Source organism: Macaca mulatta, chromosome 10 (assembly GCF_049350105.2).
Source record: "Macaca mulatta isolate MMU2019108-1 chromosome 10, T2T-MMU8v2.0, whole genome shotgun sequence".
Lineage (NCBI taxonomy): Eukaryota > Metazoa > Chordata > Mammalia > Primates > Cercopithecidae > Macaca > Macaca mulatta.
In genome coordinates, this window is record NC_133415.1 from 31,410,778 (window position 1) to 31,429,388 (window position 18,611).

The 18,611-nt window shown below is 49.8% G+C and overlaps 1 protein-coding gene across 12 annotated transcripts in view; it reads right to left on the reverse strand.

The window, feature by feature from the left end:
• UBE2L3 (ubiquitin conjugating enzyme E2 L3) overlaps positions 1–16,520 on the reverse strand; it is a 53,532-nt gene extending 37,012 nt beyond the window's left edge. For 11 of the 12 annotated variants that reach the window (XR_013398565.1, XR_013398569.1, XR_013398568.1 and 8 more), the window contains exon 1: positions 16,468–16,512. Coding sequence is in view for 3 of the 12 variants with exons in the window: in XM_015149750.3 (XP_015005236.1) it covers positions 16,468–16,494 (27 nt within the window). In the remaining 9 variants the exon portion in view is untranslated. Of the gene's footprint in view, positions 1–16,467 lie in introns of all 12 variants that reach the window. The other variant, NM_001193593.1, reaches the window with a different exon arrangement.
• Positions 16,521–18,611: the final 2,091 nt, after the last annotated feature.

Sequence of the window (18,611 nt, forward strand, 5' to 3'; positions counted from 1 at the left end):
CTCAAATGGGTGGGGCAGACAGGGCTGCCAGTGGCCGGGGATGTCAGAAAGGAGCCACCTGCACTGGGCAGGACCGTACTATACACTCTCTTGAGCCTCCTCTGAAGTCAGTGCCAGGAGCAGGTGAACAGACGTGCAGAGCAATAACCAGGGGGGACAGTCAGGGATGCTTCAGATGTCAGTGCAGTGCTATGGGCAAAAAGTTTCAATGCAAGGACACTGGTGCAATGTAAACAAGCATATTCCATACTACTGTGTCATTTTATATCTGTTAAATGGCAAAAGGCCTGTAATATCCTTAAAGGAAAGTAAAGCTTAAGGCAACTTTTCTTGGCTGTTGAGGGTGGGTTAAAAGAACTGAGAAACGCTGCTCTAGGAACCTTTAGGTCACAGTGAGGAAGTCTAGCAGACACCAGTGGAGGGAACAGCTTTATGGAAGACAGGCTCTGAGACGGGCCTTGAAAGACGGGGGAAGACAGAACTGCTAGAGAACAGGTGTCCATGTGTGGGAAATGTGTATGCAGAGACATGGAGGGCAGAAACCAGCAGGGGCGTTAGGGAAGCAGAAAGGAAGCCAGCTTAGCTGGAGTGTTTACCAACTCAGGGCAGTCATCATCAGGGCCAGAACTTTCCAGCCAGGGTGCCTGGCCAAGCCCCTGGGGGCTGTTTAAAATACAGAGAGGTAGCGGAAGGGGTCAGAGGGGTATAGGGGAGAAGGAAGGAGAGCTGATGTGCCTAGGCACCATCTAGGACTTGCTTATTGCATCATCCCCCAGTACAAGATGGGTACCTCTGTGTGGGGAGTGCTCCCAGATGACTGTGATGTGTAACCCCTGCTCTGCTTAAGAATCACCATATTGAGGGTGGGGCGCAGTGGCTCACACCTGTAATCCCAGCACTTTGGGAGGCTGAGGCAGGTGGAACCTGAGGTCAGGAGTTCGACAGCAGCCTGGCCAACATGGTGAAACCTCGTCCACTAAAAATAAAAAAATTAACTGGGCGTGGTGACGCGCGCCTGTAATCCCAGCTACTCGGGTGGCTGAGGCAGGAGAATCACTTGAACCCGGGAGGCAGAGGCAGAGGTTGCGGTGAGCCGAGATGGCACCATTGCACTCCAGGCTGGGCAACAAGAGTGAAACTCTGTACAAAAAAACAAAAAAACTACAAAAATTAGCCAGGAGTCCTGGTGCATGCCTGTAATCCCAGCTACTCGGGAGGCTGAGGTAGGAGAATAGCTTGAACCCGGGAAGCGGAGGTTACAGTGAGCCGAGATCGTACCATTGCACTCCAGCCTAGGTGACACAGTGAGACTCCATCGCAAAAAAAACAAAAAAAACAAAAAAAAAAAACCACCACATTCATATCACTCAGTCTCTTGGCAAGGAAAAAACTGGGGCCTTGATGAATGCAGTGTCGTTTCTACAGCTAGAAACAAGCTCCTAAAAGGACTAAAACCTCCCACTGAGCTAAGCACATGGAAAAAAACCTCTGACTACAAGTCTACAGGCACCGAAACCCAGACATTGTTCTGAACCTTTTGTTTGTTTGTTTGTTTGTTTGTTTTGAGATGAAGTCTCGCTCCGTCACCCAGGCTGGAGTGCAGTGGTGTGATCTCAGCTCACTGCAACCTCCACCTCCCAGGTTCAAGCGATTCTCCTGCCTCAGCCTCCCAAGTAGCTGGGACTACAGGCAGGCGCCACCATGCCTGGTTAATTTTTTCTTGCATTTTTTTTTTTCAGTAGAGATGGGGTTTTGCCATGTTGGCCAGGCTGGTCTCAAACTCCTGACCTCAGGTGATTTATCTGCCTCGGCCTCCCAAAGTGCTGGGATTATAGGCGTGAGCTACTGGGCACAGCTTGGTCTGAATTTTATTTTATTTTTTTTGGAGACAGTTTCACTCTTGTTGCCCAGGCTAGAATACAATGGTGTGATCTCGGCTCACCGCAACCCCTACCTCCCGGGTTCAAGTGATTCTCCTGTCTCAGACTCCCGAGTAGCTGGGATTACAGGCATGCACCACCACACCCGGCTAATTTTGTACTTTTAGTAGAGTCGGGGTTTCTTCATGTTGGTCAGGCTGGTCTCGAACTCCTGACCTCAGGTGATCCGCCCACCTTGGCCTCCCAAAGTGCTGGGATTACAAGCGTGAGCCACCGCGCCCAGTCCGAATTTTTTTTTTCCTTTAAGTGAACACTGGCCAGCACAGTGGCTCACACCTATAATCCCAGCATTTTGGGAAGTCAAGGTAGGAGGAGCGCTTGAGGCCAGGAGTTCAAGACCAGCCTAGGCAACATAGCAAGATCCCATCTTGCTATGTTGAGAATAACAAAATTAGAATAACAAAATGGCCAGTCATGGTGGCTCACGCCTATAATCCCAGCACTTTGGGAAGCCAAGGCAGGTGGACTGCTTGAGCCCAGAGGTTCGAGACTAGCCTGGAAAACATGGCAAAACCCCATCTCTACCAAAAAACACAAAAATTAGCTGTGCATGGTAGTGTTCACCTATAGTCTTACAGCTACTTGGGAGACGGAGGTGGGAGAATTGCTTGAACCTGGGAGGCAGAGGTTGCAGTAAGCCAAGATCACATCACTGCACTCCAGCCTGGGTGACAGGGAGACTCCATCTCAAAAAAAAAAAAAAAAATTAGCCAGCATGGTAGCACACACCTGTAGTCCCAGCTACCTAAGAGGCTGAGGCAGGAGGATCCTTTGAGCCCAGGAATTCAAGGTTATAATGAGCTATGATCATGCCACTACACTTCAGCCTGGGCAACAGTGCAAGACCCTGTCTCTTGAAGAAAAGAGGCCAGGCACGGTGGCTCATGTCTGCAATCCCAGCACTTTGGGAGGCTCAGGCAGGCAGATCATATGAGGTCAGGAGTTCAAGACCAGCCTGGCCAACATGGTGAAACCCTGTCTCTACTAAAAATACAAAAACTAGGTCAGATACGATGGCTCACACCTGTAATCCCAGCATTTTGGGAGGCTCAGGTGGGCGGATCACAAGGTCAGGAGTTTGAGACCAGCCTGAACAACATGGTGAAACCCCGTCTCTACTAAAAATACAAAAAAAATTGCCAGGCATGGTGGCGCATGTCTGTAGTCCCAGCCACTCGGGAGGCTGAGGCAGGAGAATTGCTTGAACCCAGGAGGTAGAGGATGCAGTAAGCCGAGATCGCGCCACTGCACTCCAGTCTGGGCAATAGAGAGAGAGAGTCTATCTCAAAGAAAAGAAAAAGAAAGAGAAGAAAAGAGTAATTCCAACAAAGAACAGAAAACAGAGAGATGCTGGGAAAGGGGCAGCCATGGCACGAGAGGAAGCGGTCAATTATGAGGCCATTCTGCACTGTTTACAGTTAACAGCCCTGAGATGGGCAAGTAGAGCACATTAGCCCCATTTCACAGACAGTAAAGCCAAGGCTCAGAGAGGTCCAAGTCAAAGAACTTGTACAGAGCAGGCCCAGGACTAGAGCCAGCACTGAAACTGCTTTTTTGACCATCTTAGCCACCCTAAGCAGTGAGTTAATGCTCCCATTGGAAACTGACAGAGCAAGTGCTCCTGTTTACTCTGTGGGATCCCAGGAGGGTTTAGCTTGCTCTGGAATAGTACTGACCAATATTTACATCAACAAAAACATGAACATATTCAGTATTTTCCCTAGTCCTGCACAGCTAGTCATTATGTGCCTGTGTTGTTGTGCAAGGAATATTTCTAGGCTCCTACTGCCCAGGCAAAACAAAACCTGGCAGATGGAGCTGGATATCTGAGGAGAGTTACATAAACCTGCCTTAAATCTTCCAAATTCCAGCATAACTGGTCTATCAAAGTAAATACTTGTAACAGAAATGCAAACTTTCCAAGCTTGCATAAGGCAACTGTTGGCAATGACACTAAAATCATGACTTTTTTTTTTTCCCTGAGACAGGGTCTCGCTTTGTTGCCGAGGCTGGAGTGCAGTGGCATGATCATGGCTCACTGCAGTTTCAACCTACAGATCCCAAGCGATCCTCCCACCTCAGCCTTCTGAGAAGCTGCGACTACAGGCATGTGCCAATGTGCCCAACTAATCTTTTTATTTTTTTGTAGAGACAGGGTCTCACTCCGTTGGGCAGACTGGTCTCAAACTCCTAGGCTCAAGTGATCCTCTCGCCTCAGCCTTCCTAAGTGCTGAGATTATAAGCATGAGCCACCGTGCCTGGCCACTAAATCATGACTTAAATGTAATCCAATATACTGAAAATCCAAACATAAGCCTCATGGCCTTCTAATGCAATTCTCTCATTTCACCTAATATTTAGCTAAGGGGGCAGGACCCATGCCAAGACATCATCACTTCTGTAGGTCAGCAGTATGATAGCTATCTTACATTTAGTTATCATCATAACTAATTACATCTGGGGCTGCGCACGGTGGCTCACACCTGTAATCCCAGCACTTTGGGAGGCCGAGGAAGGTGAATCATCTGAGGTCAGAAGTTCAAGACCATCCTGGCCAACATGGTGAAACCCTGTCTCTACTAAAAATACAAAAATTAGCCAGGTGTGGTGGTGGGCACCTGGAATCCCAGCTACTCGGGAGGCTGAGGCAGGAGAATTGCTTGAACCTGGGAGGCGGAGGTTGCAGTGAGCCAAGATCACGCCATTGCACTCCAGCCTAGATTACAAGAGTGAAACTCCATCTCAAATAAATAAATAAACAAATAATACACTTGGCTATGATCACAACTTTATGAAGTCATCTCATCATCCACTGTACAAATCAGGGCACTGAGGCTCAAAGGCACAACACTAAGGAGTCAAAGGCAGAAATCTACATCTGAACTCTGTTACTCTATCACAGCACAGTGCTTCTCAGAGGTTACAACACACTCCTTCCCAGGTGGTCATTCTAACAGGACATGACAAAGAAAACACTCAACAGAGGCTTAGAGGAACGCACTGCCCACAACCTCCACAGTAAGCATGGGGGAAGCGTGGCCAAGGCTCCAACTCAGCAGGCCTTGACACCAGCTTCTGGCTGCCAGGCCTCATTCCTGGAAGGTGTTTCTGTGTCCATCTGTACATGGGTGTGCCTGGCATTCCTGACCTCCATTACATACTCCAGAGTCCAGCACCCCACTAACAGACTGATAGCTCCTTGAGGGGTGAGACACCGACCTCCTGAAGTCTGTCCACAACAGATTCAACCACACAAAGCCTGACACAGGACAAAGGGGCACGACGGGAACTGCCTGTGTAAAACTTGAGGAGAATCCTTCAGGAAGCTTAGATTTTCTTATGCTGACTGTTCTTTTTTTTGAGACAGAGTCTTGCCCAGGCTGGAGTGCAGTGGCATGATCTCGGCTCACTAAAAGCTCTGCCTCCCGGGTTCACGCCATTCCCCTGCCTCAGCCTCCCAAGTAGCTGGGACTACAGGTGCTCATCACCACGCCCGGCTAATTTTTTTTGTATTTTTAGTAGAGACGGGGTTTCATCATGTTATCCAGGATGGTCTTGATCTCTTGACCTTGTGATCCGCCCGCCTCAGCCTCCCAAAGTGCTGGGATTACAGGTATGAGCCACCGCGCCCGGCTGCTGACTGTTCTTAATGAGAGGTGTGCTGGTGTGAAACACTATTTTTTACAAGCCACCTCAGATGGGTTCAGAGGCTATTCAACCTCTGAGTCATACCCTCTCCCTCACTGTGAGCAGGTGGGTCACCTCTTAGAAAGATGGAGCACAGGCTGGGCGCGGTGGCTCAAGCCTGTAATCCCAGCACTTTGGGAGGCCGAGACGGGCGGATCACGAGGTCAGGAGATCGAGACCATCCTGGCTAACACGGTGAAACCCCGTCTCTACTAAAAAAATACAAAAAACTAGCCGGGCGAGGTGGCGGGCGCCTGTAGTCCCAGCTACTCGGGAGGCTGAGGCAGGAGAATGGCGTAAACCCGGGAGGCGGAGCTTGCAGTGAGCCGAGATCGCGCCACTGCACTCCAGCCTGGGTGACAGAGCCAGACTCCGTCTCAAAAAAAAAAGAAAGATGGAGCACCACATGAGCCCTGACATTAGCCCATGAGCCCTTTGACATTAGCACCTGCTTTGGTTGCAGATGTGCCTGCTGGGGTAGGGGCTGTCAAAAGAGAATGTTCCCCGCTCCACCTACCTATGCTAGGAAAGTGGGGGCAAAATCTGACAAGAAAATGAAATACAGAAAACTATCATCAACACAGTCCTGGAAGTGTTAAAAATCAAAACAAACAAAACCCAAACAGCCACCGGATCTGAAATGAACCCTCTTCCTCTCCATCTTGTCCCTTCCTCAAAACCAAAAGCAACCATCTAAAAAGCAGGAGCAAGGCCCGGAGAGCAGGGGACCTTGACGGTGGGCCTGGCTCTACCACTCGCTTCAGCCTCCTAATCTGTAAACTGAGGCCACTGGTGTCTGCTTTCCAAGGTCCCTCACACAGCTCTGGAATTCTAGAGTGTATGTGCGGCAAGGGTCAGAAGGAGAAACTACACAGCCACCAGAAGCAACTTTCTTAACTTTCTGCTTCAAGGTTGAAAGACAACGGCTGGGGCCGGGCGCGGTGGCTCAAGCCTGTAATCCCAGCACTTTGGGAGGCCGAGACGGGCGGATCACAAGGTCAGGAGATCGAGACCAGCCTGGCTAATACGGTGAAACCCCGTCTCTACTAAAAAATACAAAAAAAACTAGCCGGGTGAGGTGGCGGGCGCCTGTAGTCCCAGCTACTCGGGAGGCTGAGGCAGGAGAATGGCGTAGACCCGGGAGGCGGAGCTTGCAGTGAGCTGAGATGCGGCCACTGCACTCCAGCCTGGGCGACAGAGCGACACTCCGTCTCAAAAAAAAAAAAAAAAAGGCCGGGCGCGGTGGCTCAAGCCTGTAATCCCAGCACTTTGGGAGGTCGAGACGGGCGGATCACGAGGTCAGGAGATCGAGACCATCCTGGCTAATATGGTGAAACCCCGTCTCTACTAAAAATACAAAAAACTAGCCGGGCGAGGTGGTGGGCGCCTGTAGTCCCAGCTACTCGGGAGGCTGAGGCAGGAGAATGGCGTAAACCCGCGAGGCGGAGCTTGCAGTGAGCTGAGATCCGGCCACTGCACTCCAGCCTGGGCGACAAAGCGAGACTCCGTCTCAAAAAAAAAAAAAAAAAAAAAAGAAAGACAACGGCTGGGAACAGTAGCTCACACCTGTAATCCCAGCTATTTGGGAGGCTGAGGCAGGTGGATCACCTGAGGTTAGGAGTTCACGACCAGCTGGGCCAATACAGTGAAACCCACCTCTACTAAAAAATACAAAAATTAGGCTGGGCGCGGTGGCTCACGCCTGTAATCCCAGCACTTTGGGAGGCCAAGGCGGGCGGATCAGAGATCGAGACCATCCTGGCTAACATGGTGAAACCCCGTCTCTACTAAAAATACAAAAGATTAGTCGGGCGTGGTGGCCTGTAGTTCCAGCTACTTGAGAGGATGAGGCACAAGAATGGCGTGAACCCGGGAAGTGGAGCTTGCAGTGAGCCAAGATTGCGCCACTACGCAAGACTCCATCTCAAAAAAAAAAAAAAAAAAAAAAATTAGCCAGGTGTGGTGACACACGCCTGTAATTCCAGCTACTCTGGAGGCTGAGGCAGGGAGAATTGCTCGAATCCAGAGGTGAAGGTTGCAGTGAGCCAAGATCGTGCCACTGTACTCCAGCCTGGGTGACAGAGTGAGACCGTGTCTCAAAAAAAAAAAAAAAAAAAAAAAAAAAGGCCGGGCGCCGTGGCTCACGCCTGTAATCCCAGCACTTTGGGAGGCCAAGACGGGCGGTTCACGAGGTCAGGAGATCGAGACCATCCTGGCTAACACAGTGAAACCCCGTCTCTACTAAAAATACAAAAAAAAAAAAAATTAGCCAGGCATGGTGGCGGGTGCCTGTGGTCCCAGCTACATGGGAGGCTGAGGCAGGAGAATGGCGTGAACCCGGGGGATGGAGCTTGCAGTGAGCCAAGATCGTGCCACTGCACTCCAGCCTGGGCGACAGAGCGAGACTCCGTGTCAAAAAAAAAAAAAAAGGGAAAAGAAAAGAAGACAAGAAGCAACGATATGACATCTGAGACATCAACTTCTCAATCAAGAGTGGCTTTCGGCCAGACGCGGTGGCTCACACCTGTAATCCTAGAACTTTAGGAGGCCGAGGTGGGTGGAACATGAGGTCAGGAGTTTGAGACCAGCCTAACCAACATGGCAAAACCCCATCTCTACTAAAAATACAAAAATTAGCCAGGCGTAGTGGCACGCGCCTGTAATTCCAGCTACTCAGGAGGCTGAAGCAGGAGAATTGCTTGAACCCGGGAGGCGGAGGTTGCAGTGAACCGTGATTATGCATTGTACTCCAGTCTGGGTGAAAGAGCAAGACTCCACCTCAAAAAAAAAAAAAAAAAAAAAAAAAAAGAGTTGCTTTCAAACCTCCAACCCTGCCCCAATTCAGTGCCTGTGGGACCCTTCCATAGCACCTATGTTCATCTTTGGACACGGTGACTGTCACACTACACTAGATGTATACAATACGCCAGGTAAATTTCTGAGATATTAGGAAGACAAATTTTGAGTTCAAGAGCTATTCAATTTTAAGCCGGGCACAGTGGCTCATGCCTGTAATCCCAGCACTTTGGGAGGCTGAGGGGGATCACCTGAGGGCAGGAGTTCAAGACCAGCCTGGGAAACGGCGAAACCCCGTCTCTACTAAAAATACAAAAATCAGCTGGGTATGGTGACACATGCTTATAGTTCCAGCTACTTGGGAGGCTGAGGCAAGAGAATCACTTGAACCTGGGAGGCAGAGATTACAGTGAGCCGAGATGGCGCCACTGCGCTCCAGCCTGGGTGATAGAGACTCCGTTTCCAAAAAAAAAAAAAAAAAAAAAAAATTTTTCCCAATTTTGTTCGGAAAAGTAAACTTTTCTTTTTTTACTTTTTTTTTTTTTTTTTTTTTTTGAGAGTCTCGCTCTATCACCCAGGCTGGAGCACAGCATCACCATCTTGGCTCACTGCAACCTCCGCCTCCCGGATTCAAGTGATTCTCCTGCCTCAGCCTCCTCAGTCTCCGGAGTAGCTAGGATTACAGGAAGGCACCACCACACTCGGCTGAGTTTTATATATATATATATATATATTTTTTTTTTTTTTTTTTTTTTTTTTTTGAGACAGAGTCTCACTCTGTCACCCAGGCTGGAGTGCAGTGACTGGATCTCAGCTCACTGCAAGCCCCGCCTCCCGGGTTTACGCCATTCTCCTGCCTCAGCCTTCCGAGTAGCTGGGACTACAGGTGCCCACCACCTCACCCGGCTAGTTTTTTGTATTTTTTAGTAGAGATGGGGTTTCACTGTGTTAGGTGAAACCCCATCTCTACTAAAGGATGTTAGGATGCTCTCGATCTCCTGACCTTGTGATCCGCCCGTCTCGGCCTCCCAAGAGTTTTATATTTTTTTTTTTTAGCAGAGACGGGGTTTCACCATGTTTCCTAGGCTGGTCTCCTCAATCGATCCACCCGCCTTGACCTCCCAAAGTGTTGGGATTCAGGTGTGAGCCACCATGCCCAGCCAAGTAAACTTATTTTATTTTATTTTTATTTTATTTATTTTTTTAGACGGAGTCTCGCTCTGCCGCCCAGGCTGGAGTGCAGTGGCGCGATCTCGGCTCACTACAAGCTCTGCCTCCCGGGTTCACGCCATTCTCCTGCCTCAGCCTCCCCAGTAGCTGGGACTACAGGCGCCCACAACCGCGCCCGGCTAATTTTTTTTGTATTTTTAGTAGAGACGGGGTTTCACCGTGTTAGCCAGGATGGTTTTGATCTCCTGACCTCGTGATCTGCCTGCCTCGGCCTCCCAAAGTGCTCCTCATGGCATTTCCCATAGGCACTGCCCAGAGCCCTCCTGAGGGATGAGAGAGACTCAACCTCACTGGTCACCTGGTCCCTCTTCTTCAACTGCTGAAACCCTACTCGGGCTTAAAGGGTCAGGCCAAGTTCGACCTCTTCCTCAGTGTCAGAGGGGGTGTTTCCCTCCCCTGCAAGCCATTATTAAGGTGGCAGACATCCAACACACAGTGACCAGCCCAGGATTTCTTTGTTCCAGGTACACACCATTTTTCTCCTTTGCTGAGCTCCGCAAGGGCAGAGGAATTGCCTCTTGAGCTGAGTCTCAAAGGTCAAGAAGTTAACCCGGTACAGAGAAGAGACAGGGATGCCAATCACGAGATCCAGAGTGTGCAAAGCATGCTGTGTTTAGGGGACTCAACGGGTAAGTGGGGAGAGACAAGACTGGTAAGACAAGACCTTGAAGGAACAAGGAATGTGCACTTGTAATCCAGAGTCCCAGCCTCATCCTCACCCTACTAAATTCTGCTCCAATCTCTGTCAGCGGGGCCTGGTCATGTGTATTCTACTGCACAACACACCACACACTACTCTGATGCACTGCTGGTTAGGAATAGTGTGGGACAGAGGGTGTGCTGACCAGTAAGGAGTTCAGACGAACCATTAAGGAACTCGATGCAGGTGTCTACCATAAACAGGGATGGCCTGAACTGAGGCAGTGGCAGTGGGAGTAGGAGTGGGGATGGAGAGAAGACAGGCAGAGAACAGAGACTGAAGGCATAGTTCAGCAGAATCTGCCAGGTGACCAGACAAGGGAGGAAGAGCGTAGAAGGGGTCAGCTGGCGTTTTTTCCTTATTAACTAAGTAAGGTGGGACAGGAGGAGACACATAGGGCCAGAGGGAGAGAGTCACAGGAGGAGCTAAGACTTAAGATGCCTACAGATCTATGCGCCGTTCCCAGGAAAACTCTGGAAGTGGCTGGAGTCCAGACTCAGGAGGAACGTCTCCGTGGCTCTCTAATGGGCACAGTGTGTGCAGTGTGAAGTGTGTGCAGTGTGAAGTGTGTGCAGTGTGAAGCTGCAAAGAAGTGGGGCTCTCACATTTACTGCTGTAGCAAAGAATATAGAAATATCTTAAACGTAATAAATGTTCCAATAAAATGAGAATACTTTCAAGTGTTCTCTTATAATAAAATTTTAAAGCAACAGTCTCCTAATTTAGAGTTTTAACAGGATCAGAAAAGGCCCCAGTACCCTGAGACAAGAGTTTTTGTCTCAGGGTGTTTTTTTGTTTTGTTTTTTGTTTTTTTCTTTTTGAGACAGAGTCTCGCACTGGAGTGCAATGGCACAATCTTGGCTCACTGCAACTTCCACCTCCTGGGTTCAAGCAATTCTCCTGCCTCAGCCTCCACAGTAGCTGGGATTACAGCCACCCGCCACCACGCCCAGCTAATTTTTTGTATTTTTAGTAGAGACGGGGTTTCACTATGTTGGCCAGGCTGGTCTGGAACGCCTGACCTCACGATCCGCCCGCCTGGGCCTCCCAAAGTGCTGGGATTACAGTCGTGAGCCACCGCGCCTGGCCTGTCTCAGAGTTTTCTAGTAAATACCTTAAAAGGCCCCAAATGTTGCAATAATTGAGTATACTCCTTCCCATCACCTGTCCCAAACATTTACAAAGAATATCATTAAGGGAGGCTGAAACAGTCCCAACTTACTGGAATGCATGAATTTAGACTAAAAGATGCAACGTTTTTCTCAATTCACAAAGCCTCAGTGGATTCAGGACATTTACACTGGCATAACATCACATATAAAACTCCCCTCAACTCCTGACACATGTGACACAACTACTAGACACACTCATTGCTCTATCTTCTTAATTACCCAACCTCAGAATCTAAACCTATACTCAAAAGCAAACTACCTCACTGCTTAATACAACGAAACCCAAGGAATGAACTTTTATAGGCTCCTCCTACTATGACTATGGACTGAGAGAAAGAATAACAATATGAAGTTCTGAGTGAACATTTTTAAATAGCATTAGGCCGGGCACAGTGGCTCACACCTATAATCCCAGCACTTCGGGAGGCCTTGGCAGGCAGATCACCTGAGGTTAGGAGTTCGAGACCAGTCTGGCCAACATGGTGAAACCCCCTCTCTAATACAAAATTAGCAGGGAATGGTGGTGCACACCTATAGTCCCAGCTACTTGGGAGGCTGAGGCAGGAGAATCACTTGAACCTGAGAGGCAGAGGTTGTAGTGCACAGAGATCATGCCATTGCACTCCAGCCTGGGTAACAAGAGCGAAACTCCTTAACTCAACAGTTACATCATGATAAGTAATAAGATGTTACACACACACCCCTCTAAATCCACAGATTTCCCTTCTGAGAAAAGCCCTTCTGGGAAGCTACTCAATGGGCCCTTGGGGGAAGTGTGTGCAGTGTGAAGCTGCAAAGAAATGATCAGATGCCAATCAGTTGCCTAAGCCACACATAAAGGTTTCACTTTTGGCTTTTGTAGCAATTTCCCCATCCTGATTGAAGCAATGGTTACAATCTGGTTGTGGCCAACAATGCTAAATTAGCTGCTTGCAAATTAAAATGTACTTAATGTTTTATTAACACTATAATTCCTAAAAAGGGTTCTAAAAGAGGTTAATCCTCTTGGCAAATGCTTTTGAAATAAAAGACTTTATCATACTCACTTTGCCTAAAATAACTTCTCAGTGTAGTATATGCAAATCACTCTACTTTTAATAATGTGTTTTACACTATCTGCAGTCCATTGTTACAAAGAAATCTTTGCTGTGGAATGTCCTAGAAAACATTTTTAACAGAAATCTAAAGTTCTTTAAGATATAATTAATTTGATGGCCGGGCACGGTGGCTCAAGCCTGTAATCCCAGCACTTTGGGAGGCCGAGACGGGTGGATCACAAGGTCAGGAGATCGAGACCATCCTGGCTAACACGGTGAAACCCCGTCTCTACTAAAAAATACAAAAAACTAGCCGGGCGAGGTGGCGGGCGCCTGTAGTCCCAGCTACTCGGGAGGCTGAGGCAGGAGAATGGCGTGAACCCGGGAGGCGGAGCTTGCAGTGAGCTGAGATCCGGCCACTGCACTCCAGCCTGGGTGACACAGCGAGACCCCGTCTCAAAAAAAAAAAAAAAAAAAAAAAGATATAATTAATTTGGCCGGGCGCGGTGGCTCAAGCCTATAATCCCAGCACTTCGGGAGGCCGAGACGGGTGGATCACGAGGTCAGGAGATCGAGACCATCCTGTCTAACACGGTGAAACCCCGTCTCTACTAAGAAATACAAAAAACTAGCTGGGCGAGGTGGCAGGCGCCTGTAGTCCCAGCTACTCGGGAGGCTGAGGCCAGAGAATGGCGTGAACCCGGGAGGCGGAGCTTGCAGTGAGCTGAGATCTGGCCACTGCACTCCAGCCTGGGCTACTGAGCGAGACCCCGTCTCAAAAAAAAAAAAAAAAGATGTAATTAATTTGATCATTCAACATTTGCTAGATTGCTATGCCTAAGGCACTGTTCTATGCACTAAGTCCCAATTTTTCACCAACGAAAATCACTTTATTTCCACCCCATGTACTGAAAAGACTGTTGATGAACTTGTATCAATAATTTTTCTTCTTTAAAAAAAAAAAAAAACAACTACCCAGTCTTAAACATTGACTCTCACAGCCAATGATCAGCATTACATAACTGGCGTTCCCCTAGTGAACTGAAAGCCTTTCCATCCTCAACTTAAGAAACAACACACCGCTCCATGCAGCCTTTGAGTAAGACAGCCAGCCTGACAAGAGGCATGGAATTTGGGTCCTAAAGACAGGAAGAGTCAGTGTCTTCTCCCTCCCCACCACATTCTACGATTCTACCTTAGGTAACTCCCTTAACCTAGTTAACCTCACAATGTCCTCATTTGTAAAAACATAAAAACGACAATACACTAACTTGGAGTGTTGAAAAGATAACTTATGTAAATAACCTAATATTTAATAAATACTCAGTTAATGTTACAAATTCTTTTCCAAGGTCTATTTTTTTAGAAACAGAGTAATAATTTTAAACCCGTAATAAGTCCCCTCTTAGACCCCTGAGAGCCTGGGGATTCCAAACTGGGTCAACTGGGATAGGCTAGGGGGCTTCCAGGATGAATTAGGTCAAGATCCCTGCCCTTCGGGATCTCAGAACCCAGTACAGGAAAGACAAGTCTGTAACACAAAGAGATTGTGACAAGTGCTCAAAGAGAAACATAAAGTGCTGTGGTCACACAGAGGAGGAAACAACTCATTCTGAAGGGGGATGTGAAGCAGGGGCTCACAGAGCAGTTGGCATTGGAGTTGAACCTGGGACTTCTCTGGAAGGGAGAAGTGAGGAGAAGGCAACTTTTTTGGGGCAGAGCAAACGACACGTGCAAAGAGACACCAGAGGGCAAGTAAGAGCAGGAGACTTTGCTTTGGAGAAAGAACCCAGTTCGATCACAGCTCACTCTCCCTAGCTAGGTAACCCAGGGCAAGCCAAATAATCTTTTCTCATCGACAAAATGGAAATCACAATGTCTACTTCACAGGAAGGATTAAACATGATCATGCATATAAAGCACGAAGTAAAAGCTGGAAAAATAGTAGCTACTGCGATTAGGTGCAAGAATGGTGGGAAACCAAAGGGCAGGAGGTGAGGCTCAACTGATTGCTTTCCGTCAGTCTCAGAAAGGTCTTGCATGCCAAGTAAGAGGTTAGGATTAACTGCTGAGGACAATAAGACCATAGACATTTTTAACAGGAGTGAAAAGAATTGAGTTATCTGCCTTAAAAGAACTCTGGTGTCCGTAAGGGGTAGTCTGGGGAGGAGAGCACTCCGGAGGGCACCCGAGAGATGAGGATACAGATTCAGAGTAATTTCAGTAACATTAGAAAGCAAGTCATGCACTTCAGAAATCTTTTTTTTTGTTTGTTTTTGAGATGGAGTCTCACTCTGTCGCCCTGGCTGGAGTGCAGTGGCGCAAACTTGGCTCACTGCAACCTCCACCTGCCAGGTTCAAACGATTCTCCCACTTCAGCCTCCCGGGTAGCTGAGATTACAGGCGAATGCGACCACGCCCAGCTAATTTTTATATTTTTAGTAGAGACAGCAGTTCACCATGTTGGCCGGGCTGGTCTTGAACTCCTGACCTCAAGTGATCCGCCCGCCTCGGCCTCCCAGAGTGCTGGGATTACAGGCGTGAGCCACCGCGCCCGGCCTGCACTCCAGAAAACTTTCTAAATTTAAATCCACAAGGGTTGAAGGACGACTGCACCTGGGAGTAGGGTAGGAAAGAAAGCCATTAACCGACCCCTTATCTGGTGAATGGTGGTGTCACTAGCTTAAGAGATGAGAAGTCAGAAGTCCTCTGAGTTTTCTTTTGTGCCCACTTCCACTCCAGTTTTATAAAGTTAATGTCCTCTCTAGCCCTTAGGGAACAAAAGAAAGGAAACGTTCCCAGGGAGGCAGGGAGGGCTCAGAGACTGTGGCTCCAAGTTCAATGTCTAGTTCTACCAAACACTGCTCTGCCCAGAACGAACCCCAGCTCTTTATCTCCCCTCAGGAAACCGGCTCCGGGGCCTTTTTTTAATTTCCGGCCCGTTGCAGGCCGGCTGCACTAGCCAGCCGCCGACTCACAGATGCTGGCGGAGGGGACTCCGGAGGACGTTGGCAAATCCACTGGCAAAAGAACTAAGCCAATTTAGCTAATGTGTTCCTCACTAAAAGGTGCCAAGTAGCAAGAAAGCACCCTGCTGCATTCAAGATCCAAAGTACCAAGTTATTATTATAAACTTTGGCCCGTTTTGATTCGAACGACTGAAACCAACCGTTACCCCCCAAAAAATGGCATTTTGCTTTATCAGGGAAGGGAGATCGAGATGACTGAGTGGAGGAGAGGGAAGGAGAACCGCGCCGCGATGGGGGCCGACCTCAGGCCTTCCTGGAGTTGGAACTTGCCCGCTGTGTGACTCTGCAGTCACAAGGCGACAGTTTGCTAGGACCCAGCGCAATTCCAAACGACCCACCAACAAACTGACCTAACTTTGGCCGCCTGGCCTCCTCCCCGCTCTCCTAGCCCGAGCCTTCCAGAGTTCCGAGCTGCGGCTGGGCCAAGCGGAGCTGCAAGCCCGGCTCGCTGAGGCCCAGGGCGGGGCGGTTCCGCTGCACGGGCTCCGGGCAGGGGCTCCGGCGCTCGGGCCTTCCCCGAAGGCGCTCAGTTTGGAGCCTCCCAACCGGGCTCTCACATTAACGACGCCCTCGCGTCGGACCGCGGCCTCCGCGACAGCGGGACGCGGCCACGCTCCGGGCGGAGGGTGGCGTGAACGCCCCGGGCCGGGCTGAGGGGCCAACAGTGGCTCCCAGCGCGGCCTGGCGCTCCCGCCCAGGCTGCGGCCTAGGCCAGCCCCGTTAGCTCCTTGAGCCTGCGCGCGGCCCAGGGAACCGACGAGGCCGTGTAGGGCAGGAGGCCAGACGGCAGCGCCCTGAGAGGCCGCTGCCTGCCTCGGGGGTCCGGAGCCTGGGACGCCGCCCCACGCCCGACCGAGGCCAGAGAATGGCTTTTACCTTCATCAGCCTCCTGCTGGCCGCCATCTTGGATTTGGTGCTGCTCCTTCCCCAGAATGCATCGCGGCCGGCCGGGCGGCTGGAGCCCCCGCACTTCCTGGAGCGGGGGAGGGGCCGCGGGGCGGGGCACAGGAGCGGAGCAGAGCACCTACTGTATGCTTCCCAGCGTGCTCGGAGGCGCGTGGAGGAACACAAGTGAACCGCACAGGCTGAGCCGCAGCGTTTACGGATCGTCCAATCAGATGACAGTTACAACCAGTGCCTGGCACGTAGTAGGCAAATAATAAATATTGATTGCATAAAATAGTTGGCCGGGCGCGGTGGCTCACGCCTGTAATCCCAGCACTTTGGGAGACCGAGGCGGGTGGATCACGAGGTCAGCAGTTCCAGACCAGCCTGGCCAACGTGGTGAAACCCTGGCTCTACTAAAAATACAAAAAATTAGCCGGGCGTGGTGGCGGGCGTCTGTAATCTCAGCTACTCAGGAGGCTGAGGCAGGAGAATTGCTTGAACCTGGGAGGCAGAGGTTGCAGTGAGCCGAGACCACGCCACTGCACTCCAGCCTGGGCGACAGAGATTCCGTCTTTAAAAAAAAAAAAAAAAAAAAAGTACTCTGATTGGAATGGGGAATGGGGAATGGAGGTGGGTAAGAGGATAAGAAGGGGAGCAGGGGGCCACTTGGAAACCTGTTGCAATCGTTCAGGCAAAGAGGTGACACTGATTTGGACCTCAGGGAGCAAAGAAGAGAGAAGAACATAGCTTCAGAATATACTCAGACCTTCTTAAGGAGTTCTCTTTTTTTTTTTTTTTTTTTTTTGAGACACAGTTTCACTCTGTCACCCAGAGTGGAGTGCAATGGCATGATCTCAGCTCACTGCACCCTCTGAATCCCAGGTTCAAGTGATTCTCCTGCCTCAGCCTCTTGAGTAGCATAGATTACAGGCACCTGCCACCATGCCCAGCTAATTTTTGTATTTTCGGTAGAGACAGGGTTTTAGCATTTTTGGCCAGGCTGGTCTCAAACTGCTGACCTCAAGCAATCCACCCACCTTGGCCTCCCAAAGTGCTGGGATTATAGGTGTGAGTCACTGGGCTTGGACATTTTTCTCCATTTATAAGAACAGTGGGTTTCGGCCGGGCGCGGTGGCTCAAGCCTGTAATCCCAGCACTTTGGGAGGCCGAGGCAGGTGGATCACGAGGTCAGGAGATCGAGACTATCCTGGCTAACACGGTGAAACCCCATCTCTACTAAAAATACAAAAAACTAGCCGGGCGTGGTGGCGGGCGCCTGTAGTCTCAGCTACTCGGGAGGCTGAGGTGGGAGAATGGCATGAACCCGGGAGGCGGAGCTTGCAGTGAGCCGAGATCACGCCACTGCACTCCAGCCTGGGAGACACAGCGAGACTCCGTCTCAAAAAAAAAAAAAAAAAAAGAACAGTGGGTTTCCCCTGAAAGGAGAGAAGGAAAGGGAACTGGAAATAATATATCCTGGAATAAGGCTGGCCTCACACTCATCTTGGGAGCCCAGGCTTGACACAGGAAAGGAGGGAGAAACTAGATGACAAGCCTCATGTGAGCAGCCATTCTGCCTGCCTTTTACCTCCCCCAAGGCCAGTACACTGGAAGTTCAATACACATTCAGCGTATGTATGAGGGACCCCATCAGCTCCCTAGGGTCATGGTGGACTTGGAAGCCTGGGACTGACTCTGGGGTCTACTGTGAGCACCGGGCCTGCCCTTACTGAGCCCAGGACAAAAGAAAAACATAGCTTTATTGAGAACTGCTTTCCTCTGTGGAGAATTACAGAGGAAAGGGACCCTTACTCTGAGAAATTCCAAGCCAGATGAGGAAGCACAATTCATACCTTCGACCCGATGTGCTAAGCTGAGAATAGAGAGTGGGATCATCAGAGGTTCAATGTCAAGGACTAGCCTTTACCATGGCATCTTCTTACATCCTCACCGCTGCCTGCAAGATGACTCTCTTGCACTTTGCAAGTGGGGAGCCAAGCCGCTGAGCTGCAAAGTGCTTTTGCTAAACAAGCACTCAGGAAACGTACCCAGTCCCAGTGGAAGGGCGGCCTGGCCTTTGGGGCCCCTCTCTCGTTCTAAAACCTTCATTCCTCCCTCTAGTAGGCGTGACT